General features: G+C 40.3%; 1 protein-coding gene across 1 annotated transcript in view; it reads left to right on the top strand.

The window, feature by feature from the left end:
• Positions 1–22757, top strand: part of DPYD (dihydropyrimidine dehydrogenase) — a 652845-nt gene that overhangs the window by 243089 nt on the left and 386999 nt on the right. Inside the window, exons 5-8 of the mRNA XM_048497540.1 lie at positions 2136–2297; positions 17695–17891; positions 19421–19502; positions 22486–22573. Coding sequence (XP_048353497.1) covers positions 2136–2297; positions 17695–17891; positions 19421–19502; positions 22486–22573 — 529 coding nt within the window. The remainder of the gene's footprint in view (positions 1–2135; positions 2298–17694; positions 17892–19420; positions 19503–22485; positions 22574–22757) is intronic.

Raw genomic sequence — 22757 nt, 5'->3', positions numbered from 1 at the left:
CCTAGCAAAGAAGACTTCCACTTTCCTATGCCCAGCTTCTTTTAGGGCTTATAGGAACCAATCTCTCTCTTCTGCCAGTGCTCCTAGCAAAGAAGACTTCAACTTTCCCTATGCCAGCTTCTTTAGGGGCTTATAGGAACCAATCTCTTACTGTTGCTTGAGGCAGACTTTTCTTTTGTTCGCTTTACTGCAAAGGCTACCTGCCTTGCTTCTCACCGACTAGAAACTTTCAATTATTGCCTTTTGGAAACTAGGAAACATTATTCAAGTTAGACTGTTCTGCTCCCCAGGTGAGAAGTTGCTGGGGTGCCTGCACCCGGCCAAAGCAGAATGTAACACACACTGACTCAGTTAACAGTTCAATACTTAAAACCACAATTGTCACAATGTTGACAGACCCTGCCTGCGCCAGGGTCCAACTAAATAAAGGTTACTTTGTTGCAGAAACTTTCTGGAGTCTGGAATTTATTGTAAATACTGTGAGACTATAACATCTATAACTGTTTAACTTAAATACTGTGAATCTATAACATCTTTGACTGTCTAACTTGTTGCTGTCACCCAGCTTCCGTTGGCACCTAACTGCTGCTGTCACCCAGCTTCCGTTGGCCCCCAACTGCCAAATCAGACAGGTTGCTGGGTAATAACTGCCGTAGAACACCAGCCCTAGGGCTTCTTAAAGGGACAGAACTAAATTCGGTTCCCTCCCACTGAATACTGTACAAAACATAGCTAAACCCATACTAACTGTGGGGAAACTAAAGGGGAAATAAACAAAGGCTCTGTGGGGGCATGACAGGAGTAAATCCACTTCTGGCTGCTTTTTCAAAAAAGAAGACTAGAAGAGGAAAGTGCTTCTCGTGGTAGTCCAGACACTGGGCTGGAATCTGTGTTTCACTAGGCATATGTGGAGATCAGTTTTTTTCTGTTCCCACCAAGCATGGCTACCTATCAGATAAGTGATGCAAAGGGATGGGAACCCTGCATAGGTGAAAAGCCAAGCAACATGGGAGAAAGCTGCTCCCAGAAAGTAAAGGGAGTGAAAGCCCCCCATTCTGCCTCTTCCAGCTGCCTAGTGTATTTTATCCTGCCCTTCCGTCATTATTTCAGATTCTCCCTTCCCCCATTGGATCCTCAGACACTCCTGTGAGGTGTGTTAGGCTGAGAGAGAGGGTGCCTGGCTTGGCAGAATGGGGACATCAACCCAGCTTTCACAGATCCTAGTCTAAGTATTATCTACACACTCTGGTCAGAGAAGTGTCTTGTGCTAGTAGAAGAACCACTGGGCTGAATGGAAATGAATGGTCATTTAATTCATTGTCTCATTCACGGGTAGCTGACCATGTTGAAAGGCTTTTTCTTCATGCGATGCCTCCATTTTTTTCTCCTCATTGGTGAAAGGAGGAGGATATTTTTTGGGGTGTGTGTGCTTCTGCTAGTGCCTTCTGTTGGCACTGCACTGAATCTATTCCCTTCCAAAGGACATGGTAGTAAGGTGAACAGTTTTCCTGGAATAAAGAAGAGTGGGTTACCTTTGGCATTTCTAGTGTGCCCTGTAGTATGTCCCATGGAAATCTGCTGATGCAGGTGCATTTGTAATATTATATCATCACAGTATGTGGATGTTCTGTGCATTAGCACATTTTCTTTTGCTTAGAATCAGTGGTGGAGTTTGTGGATATCTTTCCAGTAATAATGATTGATAGGAATTGTCTTGATGGATGCTCTAGAATGAGAAGAAAATTGGGAGTGAAATTACATTATCTTGTGTTCAGCTATGTAATTGGCTTAGGAATGGAGGGTGCCATTACAGGAAATGTTGCATGGACATAATATTATTTTTAGAGTGAGACTATTTTGTTATGAAAAAAGGTCTTTGAATCCACCTAAACTTATCAAAACATTTCAGTCTTTAAAATAAGGCAGATGTGATTGAAACCTAGTGTAAAATCTTGCATGGCTTGGTAGTGTGTGGCTACTTTTCATACTGAATCTTATCAAGACTATAAAAAAAAACCCTTTTCAGCTAACAGTGCAGGTGGTGCATAAATCAAACACTTAGGAATGAATCAAGAATAACTTTTTGTATGTCTGTGATCTTTCTTATATGGTGATGATGTTTTCTGTTCATGCAGAACTATTATGGAGCTGCCAAGATGATCTTTTCTGACAACCCCCTTGGGCTGACGTGTGGGATGGTGTGTCCAACTTCAGATCTTTGTGTGGGTGGATGCAATTTATATGCCACTGAGGAGGGACCAATAAATATTGGTGGACTGCAGCAATTTGCTACAGAGGTAAGTAAAGTTATATAGATGGCGAGGGGAGGGCATTATGCCTACAGGAGCTTTTCTTAGTGATTCTTTTTCATAGCGACAATCTGATTAAGTAAAATATGATGAAATATTGAAGTCATAAGCAGAAAGCGAGTTTCACTCAAGGCATACATTTGATTATAGGAGATAGTTGTATATAATCAATGCAGAAACATGCAAGGACAAAATATATGTTAGACATGCGAAGTGCAGGCTTGCTGTCGTAGGAACATTCTAATAGTGTGTGAGCACAGAATTCCATCACATGATCCCTGTATAAATTAAGGCTGTGGTGATTTTTTGTGTGCAAGTTTCAGCCTTTGTATGTTTCATGAGGGAGAATCTTTCCTTGAACAGCTAAATAACCCCCACAGTAATCATATTTGTTTTTGTTTTTTTCTGCTAAACCCTTCCTGTTATGTGCAGTTCAGTCAAAGTGGTGATATGGTTCCTAGAGGTTGGTCTTTAAAAATCCAGGAATGTGTGTCGACTGAGCTTGGCTCAGTTGGCACAGCTCAGGAGTGCTCCTGAGCCTTCAAAACAAAAGTACTATTCTTGAGGTTTTCTGACTGAGTTTAGGGAAGCTCCCCAATCTCACTAAGCTATAGAATAGGCAGGGTCTGTCTTATAGTCTTTCCTAGTGGGCCTTGTTGTTGACCGCTAGTTTGCACCTTGAAATACCAGAGGAAAAGGAAAGGCATGAGTCTGCCTGAATAGCAGATGTTATGCCAGAAATTGAAATAAATGTGTCCTTCTTGTTTGATGGTAGTTGTGAATGTGCTGTCTTCAAGTCACATGCTAAGTACCACTTCTCCAGAACAATATGCGTGTGGCACAAGAGGTGGGATCTGTAGCAAGAAGAGAGAATTGACCAAAATTAATCCTTGTGCAAATTAAATAAACTGGCTCAAGAGATATGGGAAGTACTTTTGGTTTATTCCCCTACCATACTGCAGTGTCCCATTGGTTGAATCATCTCAAACTTCACGCACACTACCTACATTCATCAACAAGTTTTATATGACCAGCAATTCGTAGCACTTGCAGATTTTAAAAACATACACATTTTTGCAGGTATGGAAATAACATGAATGTTCTCAATTAAGCTCCAGTGCTGCATAAATTCACTAAGTATGTATCCAGATTTGGATGTGCCACTGCCATTGAAACTTTGCTCAGTAGTAAAGGTCTTTGCTCAGGTCTTTTTGGTATACTGAAAAGCAGAAGGTAACATTTTGAGTTATAAGTTATAAGCTCCTTTCGTCCTGCACAGTTTGCCATGGGCAGGAGCTCCTTTGAACCAGTTGCTTGCTGCCACATGTCTCCTATGCTTGCAGTTGGCCTTCAGTGCTTTTTTTCACATGGCTCTGCCAAGAAAGTGATCAAAATTTCCCTTCCTACTTTGAGCAGTTTGCATTTTGGACATAGCCCTGTAACAGGCAACCTGGTGCAATGCTACTGAACTTTTGTCTTCCCAAGGCAAAGGCCAGGAGTTATAAAGTGAGCTAACTTGTGAGATTAGTTGAGTTCAGTGGAAGTTGGATACTTTTACTTGCACGTTGAATGTTTTGTTCTACCACTACAAGGCAAATGCTTTGCTTTATCACACAGTTTGCTTTATGCACATAAAACTAACAAGAAAACCAAACAGTGGTGGCTTGCAGAAAAGAAATAGATTAAACTCTTGTCAAATGTGTGAATGATAAAATACTGAATTATTACTGTTTTTAAAAACCAAATGCCAGTAATATCTGTTAAATCTTGATTTGTGTCTCCCTTTAGTTCTGGCACTGTGATTAATAGGGAAGAATTATGCCTTGATAGATTTCTCTAAATATCTACCATTTTCTTCAGGAATCTTTAGAAGTCTATTAAAAATGCTGTATCCTGGCACAATGATTGATATTAAAACTGGCATAGGATGAACAGTTTCGAATGGTTTTCATCACAGCACTTTAAGTTTATTTGAAGTGATCTATTGGTATCGGGAGTTCTAATACAATTGAGCAATGTGGTAGTTTTGCATAATTTAAAATGTATTGAAGTATATATACACACAAGCATACTCTTAGCGTACATACGCTATTTATGTCCTACATGCTCCTAACTGTTGCAAAATTTAGATTTCATTTTGTATCTAACATTCTGTAATGACTTTTTATATATTATAGAAAAGATAAAGAGGAATAATTTGTCATATTCATAATGCAATTTTAAAATGTTCCACTCTTATTTCAATCATGGAAGATGGAAGAGATTTCTTATCTGCAACAGATAAAATCTGAATTGGGTTTTGTAAAAAATTCACCCCGTCCCAATACAAAAAATTCCAAAGCAATGACAAATGAAAAAATTTAAAAAGCAGGATCACAGTAATACAATAGAAACTGGTCAGAAACAAACACAAGCTACTGAATGATTGTCATAAAATAACAGTGAAAGTGATAATAAAATGATAATCATACAATAAGGTAAAAATTGAGGCTGAATGAAAGCTGGTGGTAAAAAGCCTTGGAGAATCGTTTTAAAAAGGCACTTGAATGAATGGCACACTGGTACTTCAATCTGTCTGTAGTCTCATTCCTTGAATCAGGTGCCATCCTTGAATAGGTTTCCAGAGCCATTGCAGACCTAATTTTTTAAGTCAAGGGCATCTGGAGCAGCTCTGAGTTCGTTCAGGAGTAAGTAGTTCTTCCAGTACCAGGATCCTAAGCTACTTAGTGCTGTATTGGTCAAAGTCATAACCATCAATTCTGCCTGGAAATAAACTGACATCATCATTTACAGCACTGTCATAATATGTTTCTTTGTTCTGGATACCAGTCTAGCTATCATATTGCAACCCACCTGAGACTTCTGAACAGAATTCAAGGGTAGTATCCATTTCAGTATTTATTTTATTTTATTACATTTATATTGCACCCTCCTCGATCGAATTCTGGCTCAGGGCAGCGTACAGACATTTTAAAACAATTTTACAAATACGTAAAATTCACTATACCTAACACTAAAACTCACTAAAAACACAAGATGGCAAGCAAACAAATATGAGATGAAAACCATCCAGCCCAGCTCAGGTATAAACTCTCCTTAAAAACTATCTGAGTCTGGGTCAAGTCAAGAGGGGGCTAAGTAACCATGTGTTGTTACAGGAGGCTGGTTTATGATATCCACCTTACAGGCCCTGTGGAACTGTTTAAACATCCCGCAGGGCCCTGGTGCTAGAAGAAGAAGAGTTTGGATTGTGGGGCCAGAGCCGCTTCTCTGGTCCTACACAGCAAGATTAGTTTTAAGAAAAACTAAGTTTGAAATAAAAGCAAGGCATCTGATATTAGGAAAAACAAACAGACAGTTTTGCTTAGCAGAATTTAGATCAGTTACAGAATATAAACTCTCCTTCAGAGGGAGAGGCACTGCATTTAGAAGGTTACAGAATACAGATAAGTCAAGAAGGTGACCTTCCCCCGAAGGAGAGGCACCCCCAATACAATGTTTAGAATGTTACAGGAGATTGCCTTCTCCTGGGTGGCTCTCGAAGGAGGCACGGAATTTAGAATGTTACAGGAGGTGACCTCTCCCTAAGGAGGGGCCATGGTGCTCTCAAGGGAGGCACGGCCAGTAGAGGAAGACCTGAGTTTTTGTAGATGCAAAAACGTCACACAGTCCATCCCCTTACTCTACGTATTATGATTCATATACCTTAAAAATCTAATTGGTCAGAACTGGTCACATGAAGACAGCCTATATTTCTACGTCACATTCCTTCTGTAATTCAAACGCTACATGCTGTTAGTTTATGGCCTCTATGCATATACAAAGGATAGTAATAAAAGCTAGCTCACTGTCTTCAAGAAAAACCCGTTTGCTGAGTTTGGCTCTCAGAGAGAGATGCCTTAGGCAATGCACCATTCCTTAGGCTCATAAAACTTCTCTTCAATTCCCCAGCATGAAATGTTAAAACATGATTCTAACAATTATACAATGATTCTAAGACAATAGAATTATAGTGAAATACAAATACATGTAAATATGAATCACTCTCATTTATCATTTCTCTGTTCATTTAACTATATAGAAAAACACTTGTTCCCACTTAACTAATCACATTGGTTTAGCAAGTTCTAACCCAAAAACCTAACCAAGAAAACAAGGTAATAAAATTGCATCTGTCTGCTGTCACGTAGGCCCTCAGTGCCAGGATCCTGAAGATGTTATCTTGCTGGCCTGCATATTCACTGAGAAACTTGGTGACATTCCTTTGACCTGTTGCTAAAATGCAAGCTTTTGCTGGTCACTTACACAGAAGCTCCATTTTGATTCTTAGCTTCTTTGGTTCTATAACTTAATCCATGTTTCTTAATTAAACAATTTATACACATTCTGATCCGTTCCCAAAGGATTTATATCCCCCCTTTCTCTCCTGCAGGAGACTCAAAGGGGCTTACAATCTCCTTGCCCTTCCCCCCTCACAACAAACACCCTGTGAGGTGGGTGGGGCTGAGAGAGCTCAGAAGAGCTGTGACTAGCCCAAGGTCACCCAGCTGGCATGTGTGGGAGTGTACAGGCTAATCTGAATTCCCCAGATAAGCCTCCACAGCTCAGGCGGCAGAGCTGGGCATCAAACCTGGTTCCTCCAGATTAGATTCACAAGCTCTTAACTTCCTACGCCACTGCTGCTCCTGACAGAAAGTTCCACCAGGCCAGAGCCAGGGCGGAAAAAGCCCTGACTCTGGTTGAGGCCAATCATACATCCTTGGGATCTAAGACTACCATACGAAGCTCTTTGTTGGAGGATCAGAGTGTCCTCTATGGGCAATATGGGGTGATGTAGTTCTGCAGGTATGATGGTCCCAGACCACTTAGGACGATAAAGATTATAATCAAAAATCTTGAGCCTGATTCGGAATTCCGCTAGCAGCCAGTGCAGCTGCTGAAGCACAGGTGTTATATGCTTTCTTGCCAATGTACTGGTGAAGGGTCTAGCAGGCACTTTCTGAACTAGTGCTAGTTTCTGAGTCAGTCTCAAAGGCAGGCCCATGTAGTGCAAGTTAGGCTCAAAGGCAGGCCCATGTAGAAAGAGTTACAGTAGCCTGGAGGGGACCATCACAAGGATCACTGTGACTGTCAGGCTGGAATAAGTAGAAGGCCAGCTGCCTAGCCTGTCAGTATCCTGACATGGATATGTCTAAGTGGATGGGAACTGTGGCTAGGTTATCTGTGTTTAGGAAGAGAGGTAGCTGGTATACAAGACTAAGATGGTGAATAAAACTAAAGGGCCAGATCCAATAGTACATCAAAGCTATCAATGTGGTGTTTAAGGGGAAGTGCAAAATATACAGAGCCCTTCAGAGATGGCCGATATAGCAAATATAAACTATAAATAAATAAAATTTCAGTACAGTATAACTGCTATCTCCCAGAAACATTAAGATGCCTTGTTAGGATTGAGCTTCAGTTTCTTTTCCTTCAATTACCCTGTGTTTCATTACAGGCATCTATTTGTTCAGTATTTTTACTGCCTCAGCTGACTCAGATGAAAAGGAGAGGTAGAGAAGAAAGCCATTCGCATATATATGACACCTCAAAATCAAATCACCAAGCTTCTTTGCTTAACAGTTTCATATAGGTTCCAAACAGAATGGGGGCAACATGCCTTGGTGTTAATCTATTGCCCAGAAAAAAAAACTTATTTATGAAACTTACTCAACTGTTAAAAGTAGAACCACTTTATTATTTTCAGTCTGCAAGATTCCTGGTAGAAGCATGGTACACCTTAAGCTCCTGCCAGGAATCTTGCAGACTGAAAATAATAAACTACCATGGTAACTGTATATCCCAATGGTTCATGTCAGAAAAAAAGAGAACAGTACCCCAAAAGCTGAAGGCAACAAGGTGAGCCTCAAAAAGATGCTGTGCAATGATTTCTTGGCAGGGTGTTCCTACATTGTAGCTCAGCACATTTTGAGTAATAATTATGCTTCTTGGGAGACAATTGAGGCTGGGTCAACCACAATCTAACAATTTTGCTCTGAAGAAGAGACAGCTTACAAGTAGAAGTTCCATGAAACAATGAGCAAAACATATTCCTGAAACAACTAGCAAAACAGCTTCTCTGTGACATATTATCAAGCATTTGACAGAAGTAGGGAAGACCACACTCTCTGAGAAGGATAACCGCCAACTGTTGAGATAGTTCTAGTTGACCTTATGAGAGGGCAGTTTTGTTTGAAACTTGCTGGATGACAATATTGTATTTCAAAATGTGTTCCAGACAACATTTAGGATCCTTGGAAACTTAGGATCCTTGGAAGCTAAGGTTTTCCAGTGAGAAGATAAAATGGTGTATATGCTTCTGGAATAAGGGTACCAACTATTTCTTGCTAATATTTGCAAGTGCCATTCTGTTTGTGGCTAGGAGACTCTTAAGACTCCATCATGCACCTCTCTGCTTTTACACAACCCAAAATGTTGCCCAGTCTTCCCCTCAAACAAGTTCCCCAAAGGGCCTCTTCTGGTAACAGTTGTCTGACTATCTTTAAAGTGCCATGTGCAACCTTGCTTGTTCCTAGGGGAAAATATTACTGTTTTTGAGCTTCCAAGGAGGGGAAAGCTTCACCTGTCCCATTTCCTTTGATTGGTCAAGCCCTTCTTCCCCTTGCTTTCTGAAATCACTTAAAAAGGTGTCAAGAAAGGGATATCCAATACCAGCCAGCTCTGGCCAGTCCTCTTGGAAGATGCATTGTAGGTATTGATTAGGATACTTATTAAGTGTGTAGAAACAATATTAAATGTCTAGAAACAATATTTCATCCTCTGAGGTACAAAAATGCTCATGGAAATGTATCTTTTTCACTTTTTCCTTCAACCAGTAGTTCCTTGTGGCATAAACAAAGGGAGAAGAAAGCCCTGGGGCCAAAATGCCATGAAGCACAAGGAGCCTTAGCGAGGAAGGGAAGTGGAGCAAAATTATCCGTACATTCTGTTAGGATTTTAATTTTGAAAATTGTTTGGCTATGCACTGAGCTATTCACAGTTCTGTTTAATAAGGTCTTTTCCTTGAGATCCAACTCCTTATTCGCTTCTTACCAAGTGTACGCGAGTGGTGAAAGAAAGCCCAAGTATAAGCAATTAGGGGATTTTGCTGCTTCAGATATTTATGCAATCTTCCCAAAGTATTCAGTAGGATACCTGCCCAAATACTTAGCTGTGCTGTTATAAACCAATTAAGCTGGCTAATCTCTTTGTCTTCAGTGTGGCACTTTGAATAGTTTGTGGTGCTGGCTATTTGTGCATTTCAAGATTTATAGCCAATTGAAAAGATACAGTGCCAGCAGATTAAGTGCATAGGGCAGGAGACTTGTTGACTTGATGTGCCAGTTCCACAGCACAAAGCAAGTCATCTTGCCAGCATTGCAGGTAAAGAACTGTGAACATTCAGGGTCAAGGTGCCATTCATACATGTAGTTATTGCTAATTAGCATCACACATTTTGGGCAGTTGCCTCATGTTTAAATTCTTCCCAGGATCTCAAAAGGGCAAATAAATTGCCTGTCTGGTGCATATACCCAGTTCTAGGAAGTATTTATTTTGCATGGTATCTTTGTTGAGTACAATACTTTTTATAAGGGCATTTGTAGACCTGAATAAATGTCTGCTTCTGGCAAATCACCTTTTGCTTTTTTGTAAGAAATAATGCATTAGAAGCACCTTCGTTATGAAAGAATGGTGCAAAGAAGACTAAGAGGTTCCTTTGTGTATGCCTGTGTGCTCAGAGAGGGAGCTCAAGGATCTGCATACACCTAACTGCAGGATAGGGTGTAACAGTAGAGGCATTGTTGCAAAGAGAAATAGTGATGCAGGACATGTGTGTAAGCACAAAGACTTATATTCAACAAACTATGAACAGCTTGAATGCTAGGGAAGAGAACTTTCCCATTTCACTTTGCAACTCAGTGAGTTTCCCCTGATTCTAAGAACATAAGAACATAAGAACAAGCCAGCTGGATCAGACCAAAGTCCATCTAGTCCAGCTCTCTGCTACTCGCAGTGGCCCACCAGGTGCCTTTGGGAGCTCACATGTAGGATGTGAACGCAATGGCCTTCTGCGGCTGTTGCTCCCGATCACCTGGTCTGTTAAGGCATTTGCAATCTCAGATCAAGGAGGATCAAGATTGGTAGCCATAAATCGACTTCTCCTCCATAAATCTGTCCAAGCCCCTTTTAAAGCTATCCAGGTTAGTGGCCATCACCACCTCCTGGGGCAGCATATTCCAAACACCAATCACACGTTGTGTGAAGAAGTGTTTCCTTTTATTAGTCTTAATTCTTCCCCCCAGTATTTTCAATGAATGCCCCCTGGTTCTAGTATTGTGAGAAAGAGAGAAAAATTTCTCTCTGTCAACATTTTCTACCCCATGCATAACTTTGTAGACTTCAATCATATCCCCCCTCAGCCGCCTCCTCTCCAAACTAAAGAGTCCCAAACGCTGCAGCCTCTCCTCATAGGGAAGGTGCTCCAGTCCCTCAATCATCCTCGTTGCCCTTCTCTGCACTTTTTCTATCTCCTCAATATCCTTTTTGAGATGCGGCGACCAGAACTGGACACAGTACTCCAAGTGCGGTCGCACCACTGCTTTATATAAGGGCATGACAATCTTTGCAGTTTTATTATCAATTCCTTTTCTAATGATCCCCAACATAGAGTTTGCCTTTTTTACAGCTGCTATGAATTGAGTTGACATTCCCATGGAACTATCAACTAAGACGCCTAAATCCCTTTCCTGGTCTGTGACTGATAGTACTGACCCCTGTAGCGTGTATGTGAAGTTTGGATTTTTTGCCCCTATGTGCATCACTTTACATTTTGCTACATTGAACTGCATTTGCCATTTCTGAGCCCACTCACCTAATTTATCAAGGTCCGCTTGGAGCTCTTCGCAATCCTTTGTGGTTCTCACCACCCTACATAATTTGGTATCATCTGCAAACTTGGCCACCACCCTACCCACCCCTACTTCCAGGTCATTTATGAATAGGTTAAAGAGCACTGGTCCCAAAACGGATCCTTGGGGGACACCATTCCCGACATCTCTCCATTGTGAGAACTTCCCATTTATACCCACTCTTTGTTTCCTGTTTCTCAACCAGTTTTTAATCCATAGGAGGACTTTCCCTCTTATTCCTTCATTGCTGAGTTTTCTCAACAGTCTCTGGTGAGGAACTTTGTCAAAAGTCTTTTGGAAATCCAAATAGACAATGTCCACCGGTTCACCCCTGTCCACATGCCTGTTTACACCCTCAAAGAACTCTAGTAAGTTTGTAAGACAGGATTTGCCTCTGCAAAAGCCATGCTGACTCTTTCTGAGAAGGTCTTGCTTTTCTACATGTTTTATAACTTTATCTTTAATGATAGATTCTACTAATTTACAGGAACAGATGTCAAACTGACTGGCCTGTAATTTCCCGGGTCCCCCCTAGATCCTTTCTTAAAGATTGGTGTGACATTGGCCATCTTCCAGTCTTCAGGGATGTAGCCTGATTTCAGGAATAAGTTGCATATTAAAGTGAGAAGATCAGCAATTTCATGCTTGAGCTCTTTAAGAACTCTTGGGTGAATGCAATCTGGGCCAGGGGATTTGGTAACATTTAGTTTATCAATGGCTGCCAGAACTTCTTCCTTGTCTACCACTATCTTCGCTAGTTCCTCGGATTCGCCTCCTAAGATGCTTGGTTCAGGTGCAGGAATTTTCCTCACCTCCTCTTGGGTGAAGACAGATGCAAAGAATACATTCAGCTTCTCTGCGATCTCCCTTCCATCTTTTAGCACACCCTTTGTTCCTTTGTCATCTAACAGGCCTACCGCTTCCCTTGCTGGCTTCCTGCTTTTGATGTACTTGAAGAACTGTTTGTTGCTGATCTTGATGTTCGCAGCTATGCGTTCCTCATAATCCTTTTTTGCCTCCCTTACAGCTAACTTGCTTCTCTTTTGCTACCATTTGTGTTCCCTCTCATATTCTTCATCAGTCAAACTGGACTTCCATTTTCTAAAAGACATTTTCTTTTTTCTGATAATTTCCTCAACCTCTCTTGTTAACCATGGTGACTTTCTTTTGGACTGGGTGCTGCCTTTTCTAACCTGTGGAACACATTCCAGCTGAGCTTTTATTACTGTGTTTTTAAATAACCTCCAAGCATCCTGGACAGTTTTGACTCTCTTGATTTTCCCTTTCAGCTTCCTGCGCACTATCCCCTTCATCTTTGAGAAATTTCCCTTTCTGAAGGTGAATGTAACTACATTAGTAGTTGCCACTCGTTCGCATGCTGAGATACTGAATCTGACAGCATTGTGGTCGCTGTTCCCTATCGGCTCAACAACACTGACTTCCTGCACCAGGTCCTGGGTCCCACATATAATTAGATCTAGGATCACCTCTCCCCTGGTTGGTTCCACAACCATCTGCTCTAAGCCACAGTCATTTAGCATATCCAGGAATGCTCTGTCCTTACTATGACCTGAACATGCATTTTTCCAGTTTATATGGGGATAGTTAAAATCACCCATTACCACTACATTTTTGTTTTTGTTGGCCTCTCTAATTTCTTTTTCCATCTTAGAATCCTCTTGTGCACTTTGGTCAGGGGGACGATAATATATTCCTAATATTAAACTGCCCTTCACACCTGGTATTGATATCCACAGTGATTCTGTAGGGGAACCAGCTCCCCTTGCATTGTCTATTTTATGTGATACTATGCTCTCTTTGATGTAAAAGGCAACTCCACCCCCAATGCGCCCTGTCCTATCCTTCCTATAGAGCCTGTAGCCTGGTATAACAGCATCCCACTGGTTCTCCTTATTCTGCTCCTGTGTGGTCAGAGAACTCTCATAGCATAAGGGCAAAGTGTGGACTTGTAGTTGGGATGAAAATTGATAAGAATTTCCCCCTCCTACCAACAAAAGCCCACTTCTGTTGGTGGGAAAATAAAAGTTGGGTGCAAACCAGTATGGTAATATATAAACTTTTCTTGAGATAGCTAATTGCTTTTTTAAAAGAAAAAAATAATGAATCTGTTATGCCAGCCATATTTTCTTTCTGTCATAGACTTCAAGGCACTTCTGTGACTGTTAACAAGGAATATCAAAATAACAAGCCTCTCTTTCCTCCTGTAGCAGCAGCAGGAAATCTGTGTGAGTGAGTGAGTGAGTGAGTGTGTGAGTGTGTGTGTGTGAGTGAGTGAGTGAGTGTGTGAGTGAGTGTGTGTGTGTGTGTGTGTGTGTGTGTGTGTAGGAGATGAGGAGAGATAATCCTCCTGTGCTTTTAATGGTGGTACATGATCCCCTTCTTCAGCAGATTGTTGTCCAGGGAATTGCATTGCCTCTTGCATTTGAGGGGGAGGGTTATGTTTTGGAAGGGACCACATTATTGACATAACTGCAATAACAAAAATATTGCTATAACAGCAATTTAAAGGGCTTTAACAAAGCCAGCAATCTTGCAACTGTGTGCCTTTCAGAGGGAGTTGATAGGCAGAGTTAAGATAACCAGGAAAAGCAGAGACCTGGGAGACTCCAACAAATAAGCTGCACAGTAGCAAGTGGAGTGCCTCCTCATGTAAAACAGAAAAATGTGAAGAGACCCCACTACAACTCCACTGCACAGCAAAGTGCCCTGAAGTAAGCATTCAATGCATAATGGGCCTCAAAATACAGTGTTGTACCCGAGGGTAAGAGGGTTGACTCCAACTCCTAGGTTTCCTCTTGCGTACAAATTAAGTTCTTGAAGGTGTCTGACCTGCCTCCGCCGTTGGTGGGTTGAATACTCAGCTTCCCCTTTGACCAAGTCTCTTTCCAAATGAGGAGGAAATCTCTATGTCAGAACAAAAGATTTTTTTTTTTTGCTTTCCACAGATGCCCAAATCCTTCCATCTGTGGAAACACTCTTGGAGATCCAAGCCTTTTATCATTAACTGCATGCAGTTCATAGCATGGCTGTCAAAAATCACTAAAACACTTGGAGTTTTCTCATTATGAATGGTGCTATCAGTTGCAGTGGAATGTGTTTATTGTTTGCTTGAAACATTTGTAACTTGCTTTTTCCTAGTTCAATAAATCACCTCACATACACTACACAATATGTACATAAAACATAAATATAAAATATTGTTAAAGCACAACAATCACACATGCATGCGTGCACACACACACACACACACACACACAGCACTCCTGCAGACACTCTTCTAAACAGTCCTTCCCTGCACAGAGACATCACTTCAAGCTGCAACCCGTTTAGGAGTATCGGGGCTATCCCACAGAATGCTCTGGAATGTGCCAACATCAAATACATCTCTTTGATCTATGGGAATGCCTAGAAATGTTTTTGGGAGGAGCACAGAAATATACTGGGATAGGTGAAACTTTTAAAATATGGGTCTTGGGTTGTAAAGTGTTTTATAGCCATGCACATTTGACAAATTATTAACTGTCTCTATTTTCCTCTGTGTGTGTGGGAGGGGGTGCTCTGTGTGGAGTCTCTGTTTCCATGTACATTGTTGTGTTTATGTTGGTGGGTAACAATAGGACCATTGTGTTTATGTTGGAGGGTAACAATAGGACCACTCTGACATAGTACTTATATTTATTATTAGTTTCTGGAAAGAGCGGATGGGGATAAATACACTGCACATTGCAAGGTGTAATGATAAGCACACAGGTCTTGATGCACTGACAGGAATGCAAAATGGTGGCACAGCAGGAGTTGGAGATGGCTTTAATGTCAACTATGTGAACATGACAGATGTCCCTTTGTGTTTTTCTGCAGTGACTGATCATCAATGCGTACTGCAGAGAAAACTCACTAATGAAATATATTGCTTCTTTGCCCTGGAACACCAACTTCAGATCTATATATATATATATTTTACCTATTTCCCCATCCTTTAAAATTCAGTTGCCTATTTTAAACATGCTTTGTAACATCACAAAAATGAGGAAGATTTAAATAGATCATACAGCCAAATGTCAAGATTGGAAGCTTCCATTCCATCTGCATTGTGTATTTATGAGGTAAAGTGTATATTGCCGTTTCCAAGGGAACAACGGGAACCAGATAATATAGGAAGTAGAGTCAAACTATTAGCAGAGGTACCCGTTAAACCTCTTGTAATATAGGTCAATATTATATTTACCTTTGTCTCTCTTTTTCTCCGAAAAGTGCATTTGTTTTTAAAAGCCATGAATTGTTCTTATTTTTTTTCATCTAAGAGTGCTAGAGTTAGATGTGTTGTAGGCGATAAAGGAGACAAAGCTCTATCAATATGGTGTCAACAAAATAGATTCACAATTATTGCTCTATATTCAAGTATGTGCAATTCACACTTGTGAAGTGCAGTTTTAATTAGGTAGCACATTATACTGTCAGAAGATGTTTGTTGAAATTTGGAAGGGAGATCCCTTTTCCACACACTGAAAGCCATACTCATGTTCAAGAGAGATCTCACATCAGGCCATTTCCACCCAGGCCATTTCCACGAAGGGTTTCCTTGGCTTTTCTCCAGTCTGTTCCAAACCTGTTTTGCTGTGCAGTTTTGAGAAAAATGATAGCCAACTCTAGATGGCTGTTATGTGGATGGGAAAGTCTCCCCTCTGTCACTGGGGACTTTTAAAGATGTTGTTAATACGTTAGAGCTATGCATCAGTTTTATTGAATTCCCAGCTTTCCTTTTTTGAAAAAAAAGTGTCCAGCCCTTTTACGATGAAAGAGACTCGAGACTTATTTCTTTTTCAATGAGACCTGGGAATTCAGAGAATCCTAATACATGCAATGTTATAACATTATAACAAAGCAATAATATTCAACCACTGATGTAAAAACAAAACAAACCTGAAAAGGTCTTGGAGTCGTGGAGAGGGTGAATTCCTCCTGCGAACTGATTGGGGCAGGGAAATGACTGTGAAACCTGCCATGTGGAAGCACCATTTTTGCAGGGAGTCATTTTTGTTTTTTCATAACATTGAATTTCTTTACATCAGTTTAGACCATGATGATATGTCTTCCTCCTAATAGGATCTGTACAGTTGCATCTGTTTAAAATTTCATGAACTGCAGAAGAAGTAAAGTTTGTTAAATAGCACCTCAAATCTTTTAGCATGCACTGAAGCAAGTTAGATGTTTCAGTATGTGCCAGAGATGGTCAGGATCAATAAGTAAAATGCTCGAAGAACCACAGGCAGCAAGAGAGGCCTTTAAAAAAGATTGGCTTTGTAGTGATATCTTGAAGCCATATGCATGAGAAGGCAAAATTAAAAGCTAAGCACTCAGCCTTAAATTTTAGAATTTCTCAAATGACTGCATGATTTCTCAACCGCTACATTGCAGTCATGCTAGCCTTTACTACATTTAATATTACGATGGGGTAGAATATTGGCTTGGCATACATCGGCCCAATAATCTAAGGCTAGTAATCTAAGTCTGGCATCTCTTTGTGCTTGTGATAAACTGTATTACACATATGGTACTATGTCTGGAATTGTAAGTATATGTGCTTCGTCCTTTTGATACCAGGGACATTCAGATCCAAGCTACATATATTAGGAATCCATGACTGAACCTCATGATTTAGACTAGCCTTTACATTTTATTTTAGCCTTTATTTATGTAATTAAATTTCTATACTGCCCCTTTTGGTTCGGGGTGGTTCACAACAATATACAAACAAGTAAAATACATTGCTACAAACCTTTAAAACTATAAGTCAGTTTAAAATCTATACCACAACTAACTTGCATGGAAGATATTATCAATGAGCTTAACAATGCCATAAAAAAGAGGATGGAAAAATTCCTCCTAGTAGCCCGTGGCAGGACGAATGGTGGATTGTGGTGGGGGGGGGGGCAGAAGTACAAAACTGTTGCTGTCTCAACTGTATGCCTGGTGGAACATCTCTGTCTTAAAAGCAGATGTGGGGCAAACTTTGGAGCTGCTACATGATGGAAAGGAAATTTTAATTACTCCCAGAGGAATTCCTCCTATGGAAACTGCCTCTCCCCAATGGTGGTTAGTGCTGGAAGCGAGCAAATACCTGTGGAAGGTGAAGTTTTCATCGGAGAAACAGGATAAGAAAAGGGAGTGCTTTATTCTGATCATCTGGATTCTCTAACACAGTATTTTATTACAGGCAATGAAACGCAATGCTTATTGAATTTATCGTAGTTTTTGTCCAAACAATCAATTCTGTGTGGATTTCATACTAAAGAAGTGGAAAATGTGGAAAGAAAACAATTGTGTCCATCTTGTGACACATAATGACATGCTCTAAATTGATCAGGAATAGGTCCCTAATGTGTGCTGTTAAGTAGCTCTAGTGCCTTCTTTTTCAGATATTTAAAGAAATGAATATTCCTCAAATTAGAAGTCCATCTTTGCCACCACCTGAAGAGATGCCCAAAGCTTACCATGCCAAGATAGCTCTTATCGGAGCTGGGCCCTCAAGTATCAGCTGTGCTACATTCTTGGCACGATTGGGCTACTTGAACATCACCATCTTTGAAAAGGAAACTTACATTGGTGGTTTAAGGTAAATTCCATGTTCTAATTTTAGAGATAACGTATTTCAAGATATTGCTTTTTTATCAATATCCAGCTAACCAAATTTTGGCTGATAGGTAGGTTTTTGCAAAAATAATCTTTTTTTTTCAAGTGGTGGGTAAATTCAGATTATTGGGAAGGGGGAGTTCTCAGCCCTCTTGCTTCTTCTTTTTTTTTTTTTGCCTGTTGTCCCCAGTATCCCACAACAAGGTGATCCTGAGAGTCGAAGAAACTTTGGAAGTGGCATGAGATGTATTGTGGAGGACTATGGGGACAAGGGAGAAACTGCAAATGATGCCTGCTACTCCGACTGAATTTCTGCTCTACTTGTACACAGAGAGTGATTTCGTATGATGCTTTCTGCTCTCTGCACATCCACATTTGCTACATTCAATTCTATTCTCAAAGTGTCCCTCACTCCCAGGTCCAGCCTTTGGAGGTACAAGGAGCTACTGGAAGGCAGGAAAACAGGAAACAAATTTGTGTGAACTCTGTGGTAGAGGGGACTGTTGGGTCCAAAGAATATTAAATCAAATCCATGAACTTTTAATAGTTAATATTTAATCTGGACGCAGTGCTGAACAAGAGTTATACCTTCTAAGCCCAATGAAGGTTGCAGCTTTGCTTAGGATAGCAGGATGGTGGTGTGATTCATGTATTTGAGGCATATGTGTATGTACAAAACTGTGGCCAAATCAGATACTTACTAGAGGAGAATTTATAGCACAGATTGAACTATTACGTTCTGAAGTTTTCCATACATTACTTGCAATAGCAAAGCCATGTATTCCAAACTTAGAAGAAGAGAGTTGGCTTTTACCCTCTGCTATTCCCTACCACAAGGAGTCTCCAAGTGGCTTACAATCACCATCCCTTTTTCTCCCCACAACAAGCACAAGATGAGAGTTCTGAGAGAACTGTGCCTGGCCCAGGGTCACCCAACAAGCTTCATGTGGAGGAGTGGGGGATCGAACCTGGTTCTCCAGATTAGAAATCTGCCACTCTTAATCACTATACCATGCTTGCTCTTAATTTATTAGGAAATGTGATGTATGTATGTATGTATGTATGTATGTATGTATGTATGTATGTATTTACTTGCTTCATTTCTAGTCTGCTGCTCTCACTAAACCTCAAAGCAGATTGTACAATTTTTTTAAAAAGATACAATGAGAGCCATATAATATATACAACAAACCATGTAATACAGATTGTAAAGATACTGTGATTGTATTCCTTGTAAGCTTTGTGTGATGTTGTTGTTAAGATCTTGTTAGATTTTCTCTCTCTACTTTTTCACCATAGTTGCTAATGGGCATAGCTGGTACAGAAGTACTAGCTTAGTTGAGTTCTTCCATGTTTAAAAATGTGCTTAGTGCTTACAGTGCTTACAGACTTGAATGTAATCTTAAATTTACTTTCATTTTTCCGTCTAACTTTTATTATTCCAGGATGTCCTCTCTTTTGTTAAACAGCTGGGAACTGTTTCATGAGCTCTGTTTTATTTGTTCTCTCTAGTACATCTGAAATCCCCCAGTTCCGGCTGCCATATGATGTAGTGCATTTTGAAACTGAGCTTATGAAAGACCTCGGAGTGAAGGTAAATGAAAAATATAAACTGCCTTGGTTTAGCGGGGGTGGGGGGAGAGAAGCCAGAGCTCAGAGCACAGTCCAAGATTAACAGCAAAATGTCATGCACATTAGTAAAGAACAATTAAAAGCTACACCAGGCAGAGGCAGAAAGATGGTTCCTCTTGCTCAGGGCATTTGTCTGTCTGCTGTCTGAATGCCACTAGTTTGGAAAAGGGCAATCAATAGTTCTCATCTGGCTTGCCTGCATGTGATTAATTGTCTGTAAGAAACAAATACCTAAATTGCTTTAGGGGTTCTGTGTAGCTATTGGAAGGATTTGATTTCTTTAATCATGTTGTGCTGTTGCTGGGATTTTTTAAAAATGCAACTTAGACATCTCTTAAAACATTCATCTGCGATGCTTTCCCCTGGTTTGGATTTATTTTAACTTGTGCAATGAAGTCTCATGTGAAAGATTTTCCACCATTAAAGCAGGTGAGGATTAATGACTCCCCCCTTTTAACAAGCTACAGCCATTGCTAAACTTGTTTAAAAAGCAACAGTCCTTTATGTTCTATGATCAATTGCTTTCCCCCTCCCCATTTTTAATTGTCATAATAACTTGTTGCCCAGATATGCTAATCAAATTTGTATAGAATTTATCCCAGAACAATCAAATTGTTAGACAGGAAAGTAGATGTTGATGTGATTTTTAAATCAGTTAAAGAAATGCATAATTTTGTCAGTTCCTATAAACTTGCTATGGCAGGAGCTGAACTCCATATGCCTAGGACATGAGGATAGAAGTATCAATTTCATTCTTTGTGGTCTTGAACAAGTAACATCACTGCTGCTCAGAAGTGTGGCTTCCTGCATAAGAATAATTACAGTTCTTTCAGAGGAAGAAAGCCATATTGTCTCGAACGCAGGAAGTTATTATTTATGGGAGTTCTAGTGTAAGAATAACTAGCATTTTAAAAAAGTTTTAAGCTTAAATAATATTAAATATTTTTTCAACATACACATTCAAAAACACAAATATGCACATATAAGCCATAGCATCACATAATAGAGCAGAATAATTTACACTTCACACCAGTGAATACCCTGATTGAGGAGGATTGCAGCTGTGCTTTATACCGCTTCATAATGATGTTACAACAAAGTTTCTAAAAGGAGGGGGGATAGAGGGAAATGTTGTGTTTAAATAACTCAGCAGCCTATGCTGGAATGCTGGGAACCTTGGCATCCACCTGGACAAGGATTTTCTATTTTCAGTGCTGCAGGCAGCTCTATGTGTGGGGATATTCCCACAGCTTGGAAATAAATAAGGTACCTTCTCTTTTTGAAAGTCTGGATGATGTAAAATCCCATTTGCAAGAAGTGTTGCAAGACTGCAGCAAGTTTATTCCATCTCCTTCCTTCTATCTGAGAAAATAAACAACAACCCCTCCAATACATCACAGGCGAAAATGGAGACACTCCATGTAACAACTCAATGTTTATATCAAGTTCTCTCTCTCCTGCCCCACTGGCATGCATTGTTAAATGCTCCTCTACCTCTTCTGTATGCTGTCATCATTTACTCAAACAGCCTCTTCACTGATTTTAAAAGTAAATAGGATGACGGTTCTTTGGGTTGCATATGCTTTAGACAAGCACAGTTGTCCTGCAATAGTCTGTTAAGTGATCAGCTTGTATCTCAGCAGCTGCAGGATATGAAACAGCATTACATTGCACTTTACTATTTATGTGCGTACACATGCATGCATGCAACAACTGGAGACATGTGTACAGATATGCAGATCATGGACAGAACTGCAGAGTGCAGAGGAGAAAAACTATTCTAGCAGTTCATGATTACAAAATTTTAACAGGATGACCCTGACCTAAAAGTAAGGACTGTCTGTAGTAAACAGGGAGAGCTGGAAAGCAGATAGTAGTACGGTCCTTATGGGTAGTAGTACGGTCCTTATGTCTGTAGTAGTACGGTCCTTATGTCTGTAGTAAACAGGGAGAGCTTGAGAGCAGGTAAACATGTAGAACAAAACCTACAGTCTTGCATCACAGGCATACATTTATTCTAATTCCCAAATCCTACTTCACTATAGATTTGTCCCTCTAGTTCTCTGCTGGCAGCACTTCAAGACATGACTGAAGGTGGAGTGAATTGTTTGAGCAAAAGAAATGGAGGAGCACTAGAGTAAGCCCAGGGAATAGAGAAAACAAGTGGAGCAGGAAGCTCAAACCCTAAGCTGTGATTAACAGAGAATGTTCAGTTTTTGAGACTTTTCCATCCAAACATTTCCATCCAAACATTTTTTCCAGCCATGACTTCTAGAGGGTTGAAATAAAGCCTTTAAAATGGCAGGAAAATAGAAACAGTTTCTACGTAAGTTATTTGATGTGTCTGGCCATTTCCTTAACTGGAATTCTTAGGTATTGATAAATAGATGAACTATCCCCCATGATTAATCCAAAATGGTTCGCAGTTTGTGAGCGTCCCTTTCAGTCTCTCAACATTGTTAGTGGGCATTTGCAAATTTTAGAATGGTTGGAAAATGTTTGCAGATATGTGAACACACACCAAATAGATCAGATGGGAGTGGAAGGAGGGGGAGGCCAGGAGGGAGGAAGACACAAAAGGAATATCTTCCTTCCCATTAGCTGGCTTGCTGTCGACTATCAGGCACAAAGTGGGGAGGGTAATAAGAAATAAGGAGTGGGATAAGGGTCTCATAATGACATTTCTGAATTATTCCAGGCCTGTAATTGCCACTAGAAAATAACCTGAATTTATCTGAGCCAAGGTGGATGGGAGGGGTAGGAATATGACATCCTGTCCTGGGTCAGGATAAGTTCATTAAGACACTTCTGGTCTGATCAACAGAGTGTCATTATATTTTCTAATATATCTGATGGAATGGCTGGCATAACCCCGTTCCTAAAATACCATGAGCTTGAAAGTGACTGATAAAGTTATGATGAGCTTCATAATATTAATCTTTCAGATAATTTGTGGCACAGGACTTTCAGCCCAGGGATTGACGCTCAGTACCTTGAAGGAAGATGATTACAAAGCAGTCTTTATTGGAATTGGTAGGAATTCATCATTCTTCTGTGTTCTTGGTTTTCCTGAAAGTATTTTATGTATGATTAATACTGCAATAAACAGGCTGTGCTTCTGTGTCTCTGCAAGAGACCATTGAACACTTTCAATGTGCAGGTGATACTGTTAGACTATAAGGGGTTTTCACAAACTTACGATTAGCTTTAATTTGAC

Source organism: Sphaerodactylus townsendi, linkage group LG05 (genome assembly GCF_021028975.2).
Source record: "Sphaerodactylus townsendi isolate TG3544 linkage group LG05, MPM_Stown_v2.3, whole genome shotgun sequence".
NCBI classification, from domain to species: Eukaryota; Metazoa; Chordata; class Lepidosauria; order Squamata; family Sphaerodactylidae; genus Sphaerodactylus; species Sphaerodactylus townsendi.
This window is presented reverse-complemented; position numbering and strand designations above follow the sequence as displayed.